An 18,034-nucleotide genomic window follows, 5' to 3' on the forward strand; every position below is an offset into this window, starting at 1 on the left:
TACAAAAATGAAGAGTATCCCCTTACCATGTATCATTTTCTGACTTCCTGCTTCTGTCTTCAAATCTAGGGCCCAGTGGGAGTAGGAGTATAGGTAAGAGTATGAATTTACAAAAAAAAAAAAAATCTTGATATCCTTGACATACATTCCTTCATTTTTATCACACCTGTGATGTCTTTAAGCTAAAATTTACCAAAGATGCCATGATCTTTATTTTTTTCTATTTTATTATCATTGTCAAAAATTACTACTCTGCCTGGTTAAAACAAATCTCACTTTTAAAAATGGATTTTTCTATAATTACCAATCTAGTTGAATGTTATGTATATTGGCTACTCGGGTTTCTTCTTCCATAAATTGTCTCATATCCTTTGCCATTTTTTTTCATTTAAAAGAATTTCATGTTATTGTGGTAAGAAGACAGCATGAGATCTCCCCTCTGAACAAATCTAACTGTACAATATAGTTTTGTTAACTATAGGCACAATGTTATACACTAGTATCTTTAGAATTTATTCATCCTGCCTAACTGAAACTTTATGCCCATTGATTAGCAACTCCCCATTTCCCCCTCCCCCAGCCCCTGGCAACCACCATTTGACTCTTTGATACTATGTATTTGATTCTTAGATATTTCATGTAAGTGGAATCATGCAGTTTTTTTCCTTCTGTGACTAGCTTATTTCACTTAGCCTAATGTCCTCAAGGTTCATCCATATTCTCATATATTGCAGAATTCTCTCCTTTTTAAAGGCCGAATGATATTCCATTATATGTAAATAGCACATGTTTTTATCCATTCATCCATTAGTGGACATTTACATTGTTTCCACATCTTGACTATTGTGAATAGTGGGGCAATGAACATGGGAGTGCTGCTATCTCTTCAGGATCCTGATTTCAATTCTTTTGAATAAATAGCCAAAAGTGGGGCCACTGGATCTTGTAGTGGTTCTGTTATTTATTTATTTATTTATTTATTTATTTATTTATTTATTTAGAGAAAGAACATGCATGCAAATGGGGGAGGGGCAGAGAGAGAGAGGGAGAGAGAGAGAATCCCAACCGGGCTCTGCACTGTCAGCATGGAGCCTGACGCAGGGCTTAAACTCACAAATCATAAGATAATTACCTGAGCCAAAATCAAGAGTCAGACACTTACCCAACTGAGCCACCCAGGCGCCCCAAGGTAGTTGTATTTTTAATTTTTCAAGGAACCTCTAATCATTTTTAGAGTATCCAAAAGAGCCACAAGAGATGAGTGGGGAGCTACACTGAGCTAACTCAGGACACCCAGGAATCATGGTGATGTAGAGAAAAGAAGAGATTGGGCCACTTCCGTAACTGCGAGGTTTATTTTGTAATGAAATACTGACATCTTTTACGACGGTCCCCATTCTGTGCACAAACCTAGAATCATGGTTAGTTTACAAATGTAAGTCTGATGGATGAATATTACATTTATGTGCTAATTTTTGCTGCCAACCACGTTTCCTGTTATCTGGCTTAATTTTTTACATATTTTGTCCAAGTTAGCTCTGTTAAGCAAAAATTCACAGGTCCATTAATATCACCACCCTTTGGATCTTCTGACTTAACACCTAAAAGTGGGTTCCGGAAAATTATGCATATTCCCAGAGAATGTCCCCAACAACAGTGTGACACAGCTACTCCAGACACCCAGAATTCGTTTGTCGGCAGACTGTCCAGCTGCTAGCTCTCTCATAAACGTTTTACACATACCATGGCACTAGCCTGGCCTGTCTGTGTCTCTGTCACTTACTTATTGCAGCCTTCGCCAGAGTTGAGAGCCATTGTAAGTTTATCCACATTTGGAATCCTGCTTTTAATGTGGCAGAAAGTAGCTTAACTGGAATGAAGCACGTATCATGAAGATGAAAAGGCTTCTTGGCATCTGGAAAATAAGAATATAAAATATGTAAATATGCCGATGTCTCTTAAAACATTTAACCTCCGTCTCCTGTCTTTGCCAGCAGATGGATTCTGGCCACCACATCTTTGAACCCAGCAAGAGGCCCAGTATATGTCCTGTGGCCCCTTTTGTAGCCTGGAAAGTCTGCATTTGTAGATATGGGTAATAATATAAAGTCATAGGTGAGGGACGGAGGCACACAGACAAGGAACAAGGCTTTAATTTTGTAAGCTGTTTTCTTGTTTTTTTTTTTTCCCCAAGTCTTGTCAAATGCCTCCTTGTATTATTTCTAATACAGTATATAAGAAGGAGCAAAAGTGCATGTTATTCCATTTTCACATGAGTTTAGAAGCCTAGAAATCCCAAGCTTCCTGTCAAAACATATATTAGGAGGTATCTTAGCATCGAGGGATAGAGTAGGACTTCTTAATAAATGTGTGGAGTTTAATATTTCTTAGAGTCACCATTGAAGTAAAAAGTATATAAACTATTTTTTCTTGTTTTAGTTTATGATTAAGTGAGCTTAATTACCCCCAAATCTGAGACTCTGCCAAAAATAGCCAAGATTTCTGTTTTTAAGAGGATAAAATAGGAACCAAGATTCACTTCCCCTGAATTAAAATGCCATGGAGATTTGAGTTCTCTTACTTGGTGTTTCCCATTGGAGAAGTAAACTTCTTCTATTTTTTTGAACTGAATTATAGGTTTCACGTGATCGTGCTTCTTTTCTAATTGTTTTCATATGTTTCAGCACTCAGTCTTTTCTGCTGGTCTGTGGATCTTCTCGACCACATAGTAATTAATTACAGGGGGGGGGGGGGGAAGCCTCCAAGGAACAATAGACATTTTCAAAAACTTTAGAGGAAGGGTGGGTGCAGCTGAGTGCCAGACACGTAGTCCTCTACACCCTGCCCCCCGGACACCTGTGTCACTGATTGTTGCTGAACCGATCCTTGGGGATCGGGGACCAGATACACACAGAGCTCGCGTGAGCCTCCGTGACTCTGGATGCGGCAGCACTGTTTGGGCACCAGCTGAGCGGGGAGGTTTCTGGTGTTGCCCTTGGCATTCTCAGGAGACCTAACAGGCACTTCTGGAGAGCCCAGTTTCTTTCAATAGGAGACAAACTGGCTGCCAGTCTGAGCTGGTTGCTTGAGTGTTACCAAGTGAAAAGGGGTGGAAGAGAATGCCAGTTCTTCCTAATTTGAAATCATTATCTCGTTCACTTTGAAATATAGAACTTCGAGAAAACAGCCTTTTCTTTCCCCTCACCTGCTTCGTTCGAGCCCATATTCTCTCCTACAGAGATAGCCTTCCTTGTTCCAGAGGAGGCTGGACAGGGTTGCCAGGTTGGAGGCAGGGCTTGGCATTCCTTGTGTCGCACTGCACTGTATTCCTTCTCAGTGAAGCGGTGAGCTGTGCCCACAGAGTAGCCCTTCTTCCCAAAGTGACTCATCTATGAATGACTTGGAAAAAATAAAAACGTCAGATCTCCCCCATGAATATCGAGCCAGATAGCCCGAGTCTGCCCCTTAAATTTGCTCTATTTATCTAAATTCAGATGACTGGGGCTGGAAGCCTCAGTATTCTCCTCTGCAAAGTAGGCATTGGTAACTCCTGTCTTCCAGGTCTGTCATGTGTATCTGGAATAGACTAGCTGCTCAGAGAGTTATAATTATTGAGAACTGAAGGAGAACATACTGAACCTTTCCAGTAGACTGCCCTTAAGGTCCTTCAAGGGAAAAAGAAAAGCATGTTATAAAAGGTTATTTAAAAATTTTAGTGACTAGACACCTATGAACACAATCCTACGTATCTGCCTTATACATATTATTTATTACCACATGACCAGCCTCACTAGTCCAGATTTTGTGTCATTATTTTTTTTCCTCTTTCTCTGAGTCTTCCTTGAAACTCTGAATTTACAGGATTCAAGCACGTAGCAGAAAATCATTCATTATGACCATTTTTTTCAAGTGGGCAGGGAGTGGCTTTCAGTGGCCAATGATACAGAAAGCTTTCTTCACCCTCTTTTTTTTTTTTTTTTTTAAGTCCACACATCTAAATTGAGAGCATTTGAAACAAGTCTTGTCACACTGGGCATGTAGCCTAAAAAGAAACACCCCAGGGAGTTTGCGGCCTGGCTTGGGCTCATGTGATGCCGAGAACACCAGATTCTCCCTGCTCACTTGGCATCACAAATTGGCATGGTCATTTGCATAAATGCGTATGTTTTATTCTATAGAATTCTGCCTGAGTTGGGGGAGATTGTAACCCATGACCACCGCTGCTCAAAAACTGAATAGAGTGCTGCTTTTGGACTTAAGAGGTTCAACTAGGGGCCTGCTCCCCTCTAACTTGGAGTCAGATCAGCTGAAATGAGATAATGAATGTGAAAGTGCTTTGTAAACTGTAAAGTGCTGTGCAAGCATTGTAAGGTATGATTAGTTAGCATTCTGCTACCAGTAATCCCAGAAGAACATAGGGGTCTATGACCAGCAGTGCAAATCACAACCCCAATCTAAGCACAGCACACAGGATCCCTTGATTTGGTAACCAAAATACTGCTCTTTCTCCTACTTTGCAGTCATGGTATTGCCTTTTTTTTTTTTAATATGATGTTCTGCTTTCAGTACTGTTCATGGTCTGGTCCTTTGCGAAACATGGTACAGTGGTTACAAACACAACCTCAGAGCCAGACTGCCTGAGTTTAAATTTTAATTTCACCACTGGCACGTTGACGTTGGGCAAATTTCTTAACCTGAAACCTAGTTTCCACTCTCTTAAAATGAGTGATGCTAATAACATCACGATTGCAGGGTTAGTATATTGGGTTTAAATGAATTAACACTTAGAAGGAATTCTAGCCCATATTGGGTGCTCAATAATTGTTAGCCACTGTATTTGTCATCAATATTGTGCTACTTATTTATTTATTTATTTGAGAGGTGGGGAGGGGCAGAGGGGGGGAGAGAGACCATTTTAAGCAGGTTCCAGCTCAGTGCAGAGCCTGACATGGGGCTCAATCCCATGACCTTGGGATCATGACCTAAGCCAAAATCAAGAGCTAGATGCTCAACCAACTGAGCCACCCAAGCACCCGTGTGCTTTTTAAATAGTGCATTTTTGGAGAGATTAATTCAATGGCCTATGATTTCCATTGGCTATTCTTTATGGCCATAGTCAACCAACATCAGTTGGTTCTTGCCAGATACATTGGCTAAGGAGGCAGGAAAGCACCATTCAGGATTGGCCAGGCAGAACACTGAGGGGTTAGGTGTGCACTTCAAAGGCAGGATTTCATATTTTAAGAAATAAATTTATTCAGGGAGCAAAGCACCACCAACCGCTTCCAAATTTTGTGTTTTAAATTTTTATTGAGAACAATGTCAGCAGTGAGAAGAAGGAATCTTCTGGACATGATTGGTGATTAGCGATTTGATTTTCTAAAAGTCAGATGGAGTGAGGGCCTACTGTAGTCTTAAGATGATGCCCCTGCAGGAGCAGTATGGGGCCGAGCAGCTAACATGGGCTACCAGATCGACCAGGGAACACAATTTCATTGTTCGCTCTACACCTAGTTAGGCTAGTTCAATTCCTTCTTCATTTCTGAGATGAGTTGTCCTTTGAGGATGAAGAATTTACTTTTAATCCTCTCTTAGAAATTGGATACAAAGTAGGTGAGCTTTCTTTAGATATCAAGATATTTTATGAAATGGGAAGAAGAAAATAAATGACAAAAAATGTTTTAACGTTTTATTATTACCTACAATAATAATTACTTAGAAGCAAGGCTGATCTTCTGAGTAGGGGGAGAGGAGTTTGTGTGAATACCAGATGGACACATTTGACCCTATTCCTATCCCACATGCCTCCAACAAAAACTAAAACTAAAACTAAACTAAACTAAGTGAAAAGTCCTAATATTCCACCATTAAATTGCATTCAGGGGTTTAAAACTTGGGGCCTTCAACATCTCTTTGAAAATGGAAATGGTGCAAAGTAGTAATTTTTTAGCCATTTTGGCAAAATGTTTTACGACAATTTACTTGACATTTAGCATACGATGAAGAAAAGCTGAGAGGTGGACAGTCACTGGGGTAGAAGATAGAAGACAGAGCTGCTCACGGGAGGGTTCAGGGCAAAACAAGCACTTATGCCTTGGGTCTATCCTGTGAATGGCCATAAACTATTCCAGATGTTTCAGGTTAGCTCAGCTCTGCAGAAAGACCTTCCTCACACTTTGCAATCTGGAACATATACTACGTTTGCTGTTCCCCCAGCTGCATACATTAGCTTTCCCCCAGCTCAGTTTCTTGGTGCCTCAAATTTTTGCCCTATCACTCAAAAACAAATTGAGTACCTGTTGGGTGTGTTGCTCATGTGCTAAAGGAAAACAAAACAAAACAAAACAGCTAAAAGCTTTCATTCTTCCCGGTTTTATGAAAAGAGTTTGGAGGGTCACGCTCAGAGCCATTTAGGGTCCTGCATTGCTGATGCTGATGGGGCCCTGTCAATTACATGAATTTTTAGTCTTGCTAGTAGCTGGCTAAATTCAAGGTTTTAAAACCCACCCTAACTATGCTACAACTCTGGACTAAAATAGTAAACAGATGTCACCTGCACTAATGATGCTGAGAAGACCTTTCACTAACAACACAGCTGTGTGTCTGGAGATGGGGATTTAAAAAAAAAAAAAAAAACCATTCGGTCTGATCACGTGTAGAGTTCTATTTAATTTTGCTCTGGCAGCCACAAGCAATTAAGTAATGAGAAAGAAGCCGTTCACGACATTATCCTTCGCAAAGAAAACCCTTTCCTGACCCACGAATGTGGCAAAGATCCGCAGTCAGAAGATGAAGTTGTGTGTCGACGGCCTGATCTTGAGAAAGACGATTTTGCTGCAAGGAGAGTGAGGATGAACCAGACAAAGCCACCGGTGCCATTGAACCAGCTCCTCTATGGGCCTTACCGAAAAAAAGAGGCAGAGAAATCAGATAGCAGCAAACAACTCTCAAAGGGAATTTCAGAAAAGAAAAGTCTAGAATATAAAAGGTGTGCACTGTGTGTGTGTGTGTGTGTGTGTGTGTGTGTGAGAGAGAGAGAGAGAGAGAGAGAAGGGAGTGGGGAGAGAGAGAGAGAGAGATGGAGCATAATTAAGTGAAGGTGACTTGTGCCATAGCCCCCCATTCCTTTCTTTCCTGCCTCGATGACAAGGAATTGGTAATGGTTGATTTTAAAGTGGAACTCCAAAGATCCAATCTCCCTAAAAGCAGCGGCAGAAAGTAGAATGGCCATGTCCAAACTAGAGCTGAATTTACCAAATAAACTTTGAGTTCCAGTGGACACATCACCACATATGATTGGTATTATTGGCACAAGCAGACATGTGCCATTGGCTCTCAGTGACAGCCACCTCTCACGGCTGCTCCAGTCCATTAACAGGAAGCTGAAAACACTGTTATTCCTTGTCTATAGGCTCTTCTCTCTGATTAGCTCCTTTTAGATATTGAAAGGGGGAAAATGAGGCTTGCTCTTTCTGCGTCCCAGTGAGATCACTTAGGCATTTAATAATGGAGATTTCTTATTACAAAAAAAAACCTTCTCAAATGTAATATACTTCCATTTGTTCTATTATGGAAATTGTTTTTAAGTGAGTTTTCTTCTCTCAACTTTTTCCCCATCCTCTTAATTCGGGAAAGGAAAATTGTAGCGAAATGGGTTTTGGCTGGTGATTTTCATCCTTGGAGGGATATGATTTTATTTAAGGTGTCACCTTGCTAAATTTCATCCCACAGAGTTGATCATTCTTATATTTTTTCCTTATATCAAAATCAGAGATTTGCATCGTCAAATTGCCATCCTTTGGCCTATCGTTTAAGAGGTTTGTAAATTCTGTTGAACGAAGAATATAAACATCTTAACTGGGTTTTACACGATTCAAATGGTTCTTTGGACAGAGTCACTAAGCTCAGTGGAGTTGTTAGTGTTGTCGTTGTTATTGTTGCCACTGCTGTTGTTCTGGGAGGTACCAGATACAAAGTGCATGGAAGATCCTCAGATGTAGAACAGGGTTTAGAGCACAGAGGCCCTGGCATGGTTTTTTTAGGACACATTATAGCTTCAGGAGTCTCTGGCCCTGTGCCGTTCCTGTTGGCATGCCTTGTAACAAACCATTCTAGGAGGGCCTTGTGGGAGGGATCAGTTGTTGCACATGAAAAAAGGGCTTCTAGACAACGGGCTGGCACCAAGGCACATTGATGGTGATCAGCAACTTGAGTTAGGAAAAGGAATAGCTTTTGTATCTCCTTTTTTTCCTTTCTCCTGCATGCAATTTTAATTCCTGCTATTTCCAGCCTCATTTGTCTGTTGTCACCTGACTCTGTGTTTGGGGACACAGCTCTGAGTCTGGGATGGCCCATGACCTCTTGTGAGAGCATCAAAGAACGGATGAAAGAAGATAAGGCCCCTCATGGCTCTCGGCTCTGCCCTTCCTTCATTCCCTTTCCCAAACTAAAAGTAAACATCCTACTTGCAGAGGCTTTGCAAATACACCGTGTCATCCAGGTAACAAGAGACTACCTCACAGTTTTCTCGCTTGGATGATATATTTTTTAAAAAAAATAAATAGTCCTATTTATGTAGGTTTTTGAGATTTTCTATCTCAAGAGGCATATTTAATTGGAAATTGATCTTTAATGCCATAGAATGTTAATGCACGGGGATGTCACAGCTTCTTCGATGTAGATTACAGCATTGTCGGCATTAGCCACCTGACATCCACTTCTTAGGAGAACAATTGAAAATATCAGTGTTAACATCAATAAAGATGACTTATTAGCACAAGAGACAAATGGGTATTGGCTCTGTAGGTCCAGATAAATGGGATACACTGTTTATTCTTCAGGTTTACATCACCCAAATCCAACCGGTGCTATCGGGGACCAGAGGCTGAGTTTGAACATAAAAACTTTCTGTTCTGAATTGACTTCAATGTACTTTCTGGCAGTTGTGTGTTTACGGTTGAGATGTTTAACATGTGAATGACGTTCCAGCTATCTCCGAACTAATCCTAGCATTTGGATCATGCAGAGCTCGTTACTAACATTTTACTGGTGCTGTAAAAGACATTCCAAAAGGGCTCAGGGATTCAATCAGAAAACTTGAATTCATTATAGTAACTTGAATAGTGTGGGAATTGGGCATCATTACTCTCAAACCGAAATCTCATTACCATTCTTAATAGTCTTTCAGCAAGCCCTGGCTTCTCTTCCTAAACTAAACTTGAGACTGTCATCGGGTGGAAAAACTTCATCTCATTAGAGTGTCAGGAGGGCAGCATAGGCAAAGGGAATCAAGACTCCAATTGATTCCATATTTTTTGAGAAAGGGAAAGTTGCTTCCATCATTTCCGTCTGTCCTTAGCCTCTGAAGTTCCTTGCTTGACATTGCTCTTTGTCTGTTCCCCTTCCTTGAACCTGTTTTTTCCAATGATATGGGGGTCCGGATAAAATTGACAGAAACCAGGGCCAAATAGAAGAAACGAAGTCAATAGTGACCTGTGTTACTCGGACTCAGGAGAGCGAACCTGCAGAAGAAGGAGTGAGGAGGGTGCCAGATCTTTACAAGGATGACCTGGCTCAGCGGAGAATTCAGGGCCACCTTGCCCCTCACCGAGAGGCTCCAAGATTTGTCACAGTCTCCAATATAACAGAGGCTGACTTGGAGACGTGGGAGAGACTGAAAGTGTCAGGAAAGACAAGGTGTGTCATTTTTTTCCCCTGGTTTTCCCCTGGCAGTAGTATTATTGAACTTTGAAGGAATCAAATGCTTATCCTTCTATCATTTTATATTCTCAGGGCTAGAAAAACAAAAGCTCTCAAAACACAGTATATTCTGCGTGAGTTGAAAGTTATTAATACTAAAATTTACGAGCCACTGGATGGAAAACATCCTCTTTAATCGAACCAGCTACTGTGAATGGTTATGTGGATAGGCTTGTTTACTGTAAGCAATTTAGACTTGAGTTTTAGCTAATGTTAGTTATTTCATTGTACCTAAGATTTTTTTTTTTAATTTTAAAAATATTTTATTTATTTTTGAGAGAGAGGGAGACAGAGCGCGAGCGGGGAGGGGCAGAGAGAGAGGGAGACACAGAATCTGAAGCAGGCTCCAGGCTCTGAGCTGTCAGCACAGAGCCTGACATGGGGCTTAAACTCACGAACTGCGAGACCATGACCTGAGCCGAAGTCAGATGCTTAACCGACTGAGCCACCCAGGTACCCCCATCGTACCTCTCTGATTTTCTCATGCCATCATTTATGATGTTGGAAGTGATATTTTGAAAGCTATAGAAACTTCAAGCACTATTACCTAGGCAAGACAATGATCATTTCTTCATTTGATTGATTAGTGGAAAATCAATTCTGCTGTAGCCATAGAAGTGTTTTTCATAAATCTAGTATTTAAGAAAAAGAGCTCTTACTCATTTGTACTTGCCTTAGAAATCTTTGGAACTCATTTCTGGTTCTGACTAGGGATGGAGATGTTGAGCACATCTGTGCCCCTGAGCCTTCACCAGAAATTAAAGCAGAAACTGCCATTCGTGATGACTTTGCCAGCCGCAGAGCAAGGGCCTATGAGAAAGCTTCCAGCCCCAGGCAAAAGTTTGTGCACTTTGGACCCGTGACAGAGATAGATCAGCAGAAGTGGAAGCGACTCAGCATCGGCAAGGCTGGGCCTAGGGAGGATGTAGAAGAAGTCATGGGTCACGGCAGCAAGATTGAAATGAACTCTGTCACCCCAGCCTCAGCGGCTACGTCCGGTTTACAAAAAGACCGAACGCTTAATCCACAAAATGACTGCAGGTATTTCTCACCATCCATGTGCAAGATCTGCATGGGAATCACTGCTGCTTTTAAAGAGCCTGCTGAAGCACATTAAAGAAGCCTCCGGAGATCACGTAGTTTTAACAGGCTCTTTTGCTGGTTGGCAGAGAAGTAACGTTAGCGGGTCGCCCTAGGGAGGCGCATGTATGTGAACGTTAATGGCAGGCGTCCATTTTGATTCTGTTGTCACCAGAATCACTGCCTGGGAATGCCAGTAATCTTGGCGAATGACCCTTTTTCCCTCGGCTGCATTAAGCACTATTTTATTAGTTGGAAATATTGAATGAACTAGATGGAATGTTTTAATGATATCCCTAGTGTTTCTTCTAAAGATCTATGGATAAAAATCAGGTTTATCTAAAACCTCCCTGTTTCTTATCCCATGGAGGGAGGAAAAAATAGTTATTAATATCGTTAAGTCCAAATCTGGACAAAGAAGGAGACAAAAAGAAAGTAAAGGTCTCTTCCCTCCGCTACTTAAAAAAAAAAAAAAAAAAAAAAAAAACTATAATAAATTGTGAATGGAAAGACTTCTCTCTTGGGGTTCCTATGAGTGAAGAATTTCCTTGGCTGAATCACCATCCACATTTGTGAGGGATCACCTGGGTAAAGCCCTCATAGGCCCACCACCAGTTCTCATCCTCACTGGAGGCCTTCCAGCTTTGAATTACCAAGCCCTCTTTTGGGGGTTCAAGTTCAGGGGGCTGGTCTCCCTTCTAGGAAGCAGGTATAGCGGGTTTTTAGGAGTCTGGATTCTCTTGGGAACCTCCATTCCACCTGCATGGTGGGAGCAAAGTAAGGCTATCCGTGGCAGCAGGAAATGCTCAAGATACCTTCCTCGTGTCTTGGCTTTGCAATCCAAAGGAAACAGTGAAGGGTCCATGACATACAGAGGGGTATCTTTGGTCCAGTAGTGTAGCCGACACCATGGAGGATAGCAGACTGTAGATATACATAACCCTAGTAGACCAGAAATACATAGTTGGTATTTCAGAGGCTGATAGGGACCTGGGGTGGAGGAGGTGGGGATGAGACATTAGTAAGAAATGCATTGTTGAGTCCTTGACTACTGAGGGACCCATCGTCCAGGGTTATGCCAGCCTTTTTTTGACCTATCCCAGGCCCTCGCTGGGGTTCACATTCCATTATCTCCATCTGAGTATGTCATCCTTACTAACCAGCTTCCGGAATGAGAGCAATGAACTCTCTTAATCTCTCAGTCTCAACAACTTTCGTTGTGTCCTTTCTTAATTCTTTTTCCTCTTCTCTCTTGCCGCCACTGTTACTTGATTATCAACAGAATAGTGGATTCTGGTGTAGATGACCATTGCAAAAGGGTCTCGCGGCTGGCTCCTGTGCTGGAGACCCAGGAGGAGCATGCCTGCAGTTTGGGCGAGTGCCCAAGAACAGAGGAAGGTGAGGAGGACTTTCTCTCCCTTCCCAGGAGGTGAAGGATGACAGGTGGGGGTCAAGGCCTCTGGTGTGAATTCTTCCCTAGCAGTAAAGCCGTCCTCTCTGGCTTTAGTTACATGCAAACAGCTGCCGCAGGATGGCAAAGAGGAGAAAGAAGGAGCCACTCAAAGGGATTCTGAGACGCTGCCAAGGGCTGAAAGATCAGAGGAGAGCGGCCAGCCACTGTGAGCGCTTGCCTGCATTCCAGGGTGTGCTGCCTCTGCTGTGTGTGGCTGTTGTGTTCTCAGAAAACAGCTTAGAGCCACAGTATGCACTTGATGACTGATGTGGCGTGGAGTTAAGTCTCTTAAAAGAATGCACCCATCCCAGGGTCAGAGTCCTGCTTTCAGTGCCCTCTCCGGGTAGAGACTTGAGCCTTTGCATGTGGTTGGGTGCTGGCCAAGTTTCATTCTCAGGAATCATGAAAATCGGAAAGGGAAACCCATTCCTGTGTAAGTACCAGTTGCATGATGGAGGTCCACGGTATTAATACTCAGTTGCTATGTGTGCTGCTGCCTCCATGGACATTGGCTTCTTCTGTTTTGGGTTAATGCCAGTGAGGAATGCTACTGAAAACATCTTTAGCAATAAGTGGCCTTTGACTGGCTGGCCTGAATGTTGCCCTAGTTCTTGTCCCCCAGCCGCTGAATGCAAGGCTTCAGGGACAGAAGAGAGCTCGGAGAAGATGACAGCTCCTGCCTGGAGTGGCAGGGGACTGAAAGGCCAAGGAAAGTTGTATGATTCACAAAAAGATGACATGATGGTCAGGAGAACCGGGACATCTCTTAGACGCACTGGATCCAACGCAAACCAGTTCCTCCCAGTTCCATTTGCAAAGCAACAGGATGTGGAGGAATCTGCCAAAGGTCCGCCAATGAAAGATAAGAGGTCAGAAGACTATCCTGAGCCTTTGTGATTTGTTTCTCTAGTCTGAGCCTTCATGGATGCTTTGAGTATGTTATTAACACATTATGGTACTTACCCACTATTGCTTGCAGAAATGGCCCAGGCTGCCAAGACTTTTTTTTTCTTCCTTTTTTTGCATATAAGCAGGTATGGAAAAAATATCCAGTTGCAAGTTTTCCTGTTCAACATTTTTTCTGACTCTCATCTCGTGGGCAACCTAAATGGGTAACTCTTTTATTTCTTATTAATGCATGTAGGAGCCCTCAGGTAAACGAATTGACCTTCTTTCTGACCTACTTAATTTCATTTTGATTCCTGGGGGGGTCTTCAGGTCAAAAGAAGATGTATACCACTTAGCAGTTTGTAATTTAATTTAATTTCAACATTAGCAAACACTCAGTGCTTTCTAGAGGTAAGATTTCTTCTATTCCATGCCATGACTTGATTTAAAAGGAAGAGTAAAGAAATAATCTGGGGTTTATGGTTAAAGGCCTATCTGTCGAAGCCTCTTTTGCTATTTAGTAAGAGTGATATCTTTTTGTTAAAAGTGTGGTCTGCCAGACCTGTGTAGGGTAAAGGAGTGAGGAGTGTTTTGCATAATTATATGATCCACTATAGGGACGCCTGGATGGCTCCATTAATTGTCCGACTCGATTTTGACTCAGGTCATGATCTCACGGTTTCATGAGTTCGAGCCCTGCATTGAGCTCTGTGCTGGCAGTATGGAGCTTGCTTGGGATTCTCTCTCTCTGCCCCTCCCCTACTTGCATTGTCTCTGTCTCTCTCAAGTAAATGTATAAACTTAAAAAAAAAAAAAAAAGATCCACTATAAAACAGGAATGATGGAGTTCTGCTTCACGAAGGACCTTGAAGGGAGCGTGGCAGAAGGTAGGATGGGGAGCAGGGAAAATCTCAAGTAACATCCACATTTTTAAGTTAATATCCTAGCTATCTTTATAACCTGGATCTAACCTCTGCTTTACATTCCTCTGAATCATACTAGTACTAGAGGAGAGCCTTCTTGAAACATTGGCTTCAGGAAGCAAGGGTAATATTCGTAATATTTGTGGCCCTGTCAAAGTGTGTCTGTTCCCTCCAGCTTGCCTTCTTCTGGCAATTCACAGGTAGGGTGACGTAGAAGGAAGCGAGTGCGTGGATCACACGCAGATCCCGGCTGGTCAAGGCCAGTCAGGGCTGGTTAGTGACGGAGGGACTGACTGGGCTGCCTGGTCCACCGCACTCACTCACTTTCCAGACGCCCTGACACAGTGCAGCCAGGGATTATGGGCGCTGCCGTAAAGCCAGTTAGAGCGAAAGGGAGGAAGGATGCAAAGCCCGTGGCCGCCTACTAGACACTTTCCAGGTGTTTTCCCATTTATTTAGTCCTCACACAGCCTTTGGGAGAAAGAATTTTCATCTGTATCTTGCAGTTAGGAAACCGAGGTCCACATCTGCACAGCTGTAAGTACAGTTCCAACATTCAAACCCAGCTCTGCCTGAGCTGAGCGGAAAGCCAGTGCCCCTCCTCCCCCCACCGCCCAGCGCATGGAGGAAGCTGTGGAAGCCTGATGAATTGCCTGTCACTTTTATCTGCCCCCCTATTTGTGATTCAGAGAAAGTCCTCTTTCTATTCAAATGAGAATGAATGGCTAGTTTGAGCAGAAGGAGATATGGTCAGATTAACTGTGTGACACAGTTGTGTGACTGAGTAAGCATTCGCTTTGGGAACTCATGTTTCTTTTCCACAAGTATTTATTGAGTAATCACTATGTGTAAAACACTGGTCTGGGTGCTAGGGGATAATTTTAAATGGGCAGGAAACCCGTTCTTCCCTCGCACTTCAAATGAAGCATATGCCGGTTCACAATAAGGAAGTTTATAACTAGCCAATTATTGATCCTGAAATGCTTTGTTAGTGCTGAAAGTTACATACATGCAATCAATAGATGCATAGAATATTCTCTTTATCTTTCTGAATATCCCTACCCTCACAATTAAAGTTTATTCGTTGCCTTTTTCTTTCTTTCTTTCTTTTTTTTCTTTTTGGTGGGATGCTTATACCAACTGATTTGTCTGGCCAATTTTGTACCTATTGACTCACCTACTTTGCATTTAAAAAAAAGAAAACCTCTTTATTAGTGATTTTTTAACTTACCTGTACTTTTCGGTTTCCCATAGGACAACTGAGAAAGCCATTTGCAGCCCAAGCTTAATTATCTTTTCCTTAACTGCAAAGGCAGTTCTGCTTAAATTGATGTCCTCTTAAAACTAATAAGTTAGTCTGAGAGGAAATTCCTTAAACCCATAAGTGTAGAGTAAAGGGCTAAATGAACATTATCTTTAGGAACTGCACTATTCAGTTTCCAGAGTATTCAATAAATAGTTGTCAAAGTCCTAGTCTGGTCACCATCAGGGAACCCAAAAAGAAAAATCCCTGCCCTCATGGAGCTTACATTTTAGTGTAAATCTACATTTGTTGACAGAGATTTCCATGAAATGCTGTTAAATATTTTGTGTAGAAGCAGTTTAAATTCAAATATATCCTACAAGTGGGGCGCCTGGGTGGCATAGTCGACTGAGTGTCCAACTCTTGATTTCGGCTCAGGTCATGATCCCAAGGTCATGGGATTGAGCCCCATGTTGGGTTCCATGCTCAGCATGGGGCCTGCTTGGGATTCTCTCCTTCTGCCCTTCTCCATTGTTCGTGTGCACCCTCTCTCTCTCTCTTAAAAAAAGAGAAAAATAAAAAATGGGGCGCCTGGGTGGCTCAGTTGGTTAAGCATCCAACTTTAGCTCGAGTCATGATCTCATAGTTTGTGAGTTTGGGCCCCACATCATCAGGCTTTCTGCTCTTAATGTACAGCTGGCTTGGGATCCTCGGTTCCTCTTTCTCTCTGCCCCTCCCCCTACACCTCCTCAAAACTAAAGATATTTTCAAAAAAGAAAATATATCCTACATACAGCATACATATAGCTGAATCTCATCAACAAAATGTGTTAAAGAAGCCAAACTCAAAAGGATACATATTATATGGGTCCATTTATACAGCAGAAAACACTTGATACTAATCTCTGGGTATATATGGTTTGTGTAGATTCACTAAGGAATGTGTGTATGGTAGGTGCACTTTCTGCAGCATATATTATACTTCAATAAAACATTAAGAGAAATCTTCAGATAGAAACACAAAAACACATGCTAACTATTAATTGATTATTTCTAAGTTAACTAGGCATAACTTCTCTGCTCTCTTCCATAGATAATTTAGAAAACACTGTATTTGCATCAGCCTGTTCCAACAGGCCTATTAATTAACTGGGAAGCATAGATCCAGTCTTCAGAATGAACACCGCTGATGCACTCTCTCATTATGGAGGAATCCACTGGTCATCTGTTTCAATGTAGTAGTATTTTTAGAAACTTGAGGGTATTAGGTTAAACTTTAGCTCCTTCTGAAACTATCCCCTGGAGAAACAGAAAATGAGTCTTACTACCAGAAGAGAAATATCCACAAACCTTTTGGCCATTTTAACAGAAACTTTGGGTTTTGCACTGGTGTCGTTGCCTTCACTGTAAATGAAAACAATTGTTAATGAATGCAGACTGTTCTAGAATGGTAAGAGCAGATAAGAGAGAAGGATGTGTGCGTGCTCCCATGAATTCCAGGGTGTTTTCCCTAAGATTATAGGAAGAGATCTTTAGAAATTTTCCCCCATAAACTGTTATGAAACTGAACATGAGACTAGATAATTTTTGCTAAAAACCCCAAAATTTAATTTGCTGGAAACTGAAAGCAGGACATTGTTTTCTTTACCCAAATAATTCTTTGTCCACCATCAGAGTGCAGAAATGCTTTTGGGGCATAGGTAAGAACCTTCTCTTAAAATCTCCCTTTGCTGAGGAGATAGTCATTTGTGGAAGCCGCTTTTTTAAAATGTGCTTTAAAATATGCCCTATAATGTCCTCATATCTTTTTTCTAATTTAACCTTTTTCCTTGCTTTAGCAAACACATTAAAATCGTAAGTGTCTATACTGTAGAAGGTACAACTGTGTAGACTTAAATAATCAGAAGAATATAGAAGATTTAAAAAAAAAAACATTGGTTTTTCAAGTTATGGAATATTATCCAAGCCTGGTTTTGATTAAGGCTGCCAGTTTTCTAGGAATTGTGGTTTTTGTCAAATGCATGCGGAAGGCACTGATTGGGGTTCTGGTTGGAGTTCTGGTTTGCTTTCAGAAAAGTGCAGAAACACTCTTTGATGTCATTTGTGCAAATGCATTAACACATCAGGGAAAGGGTCAGTAAGCGTGTGCTTCTATGTTGGGTGTCCATTACAGCCGTTACTGCAGAACATAAAGGCATGAAGAGCTTAACTGTTTGTGAACAACCATAATACAGGTTTTGTTTTTGTTTCTTTTTAAACTGCCTTCTCTAAACATTGTGGGTTGCACCTAAGCCTTTTTGTGTTTGTATTGAACAGCTTCTTTTTTGTGGGTAGCATGGGGATTATTTTCATTTCTCCTCTGTGTTTTAATACACAGTTTGCGTTCTTTAGAAATGCCAAGACTTTTCTTTCCTTTTCTGTAGCTCATGAATATTGCTAATTGTATAATGACACTTCTCTTCCAGTGTGATCAGCAAAAAAGGTTTGGCGTGCCAATATTTCACCAGTAGTGTTTGTTTCCAGCTTGGTTACAGTGTTTACCTTCTGTCATGCCCATCCTCTAATTGTGTATTTGGTCTTGTAGATACGGTCCGAGAACTCCTGTGTCTGATGACGCAGAGTAAGTTGTCTTGTGTTTATAGGAATACATTAATTATTAGCTTAAACTGCATGCTTCCGGTACTCACT

At 41.6% G+C, this 18,034-nt stretch overlaps 1 protein-coding gene across 14 annotated transcripts in view; it reads left to right on the forward strand.

The window, feature by feature from the left end:
* The window catches only part of LIMCH1 (LIM and calponin homology domains 1), a 327,784-nt gene that overhangs the window by 245,479 nt on the left and 64,271 nt on the right, over positions 1-18,034 (forward strand). For 8 of the 14 annotated variants that reach the window (XM_049631913.1, XM_049631908.1, XM_049631906.1 and 5 more), the window contains one exon: positions 17,931-17,966. The exons of 5 other annotated variants lie outside the window; for them this stretch is intronic. In XM_049631913.1, coding sequence (XP_049487870.1) covers positions 17,931-17,966 — 36 coding nt within the window. Of the gene's footprint in view, positions 1-6,685; positions 6,989-9,453; positions 9,697-10,470; positions 10,801-12,121; positions 12,238-12,346; positions 12,459-12,900; positions 13,162-17,930; positions 17,967-18,034 lie in introns of all 14 variants that reach the window. One more of the 14 variants, XM_049631920.1, reaches the window with a different exon arrangement.

Source organism: Panthera uncia, chromosome B1, assembly GCF_023721935.1.
Source record: "Panthera uncia isolate 11264 chromosome B1, Puncia_PCG_1.0, whole genome shotgun sequence".
NCBI classification, from domain to species: Eukaryota; Metazoa; Chordata; class Mammalia; order Carnivora; family Felidae; genus Panthera; species Panthera uncia.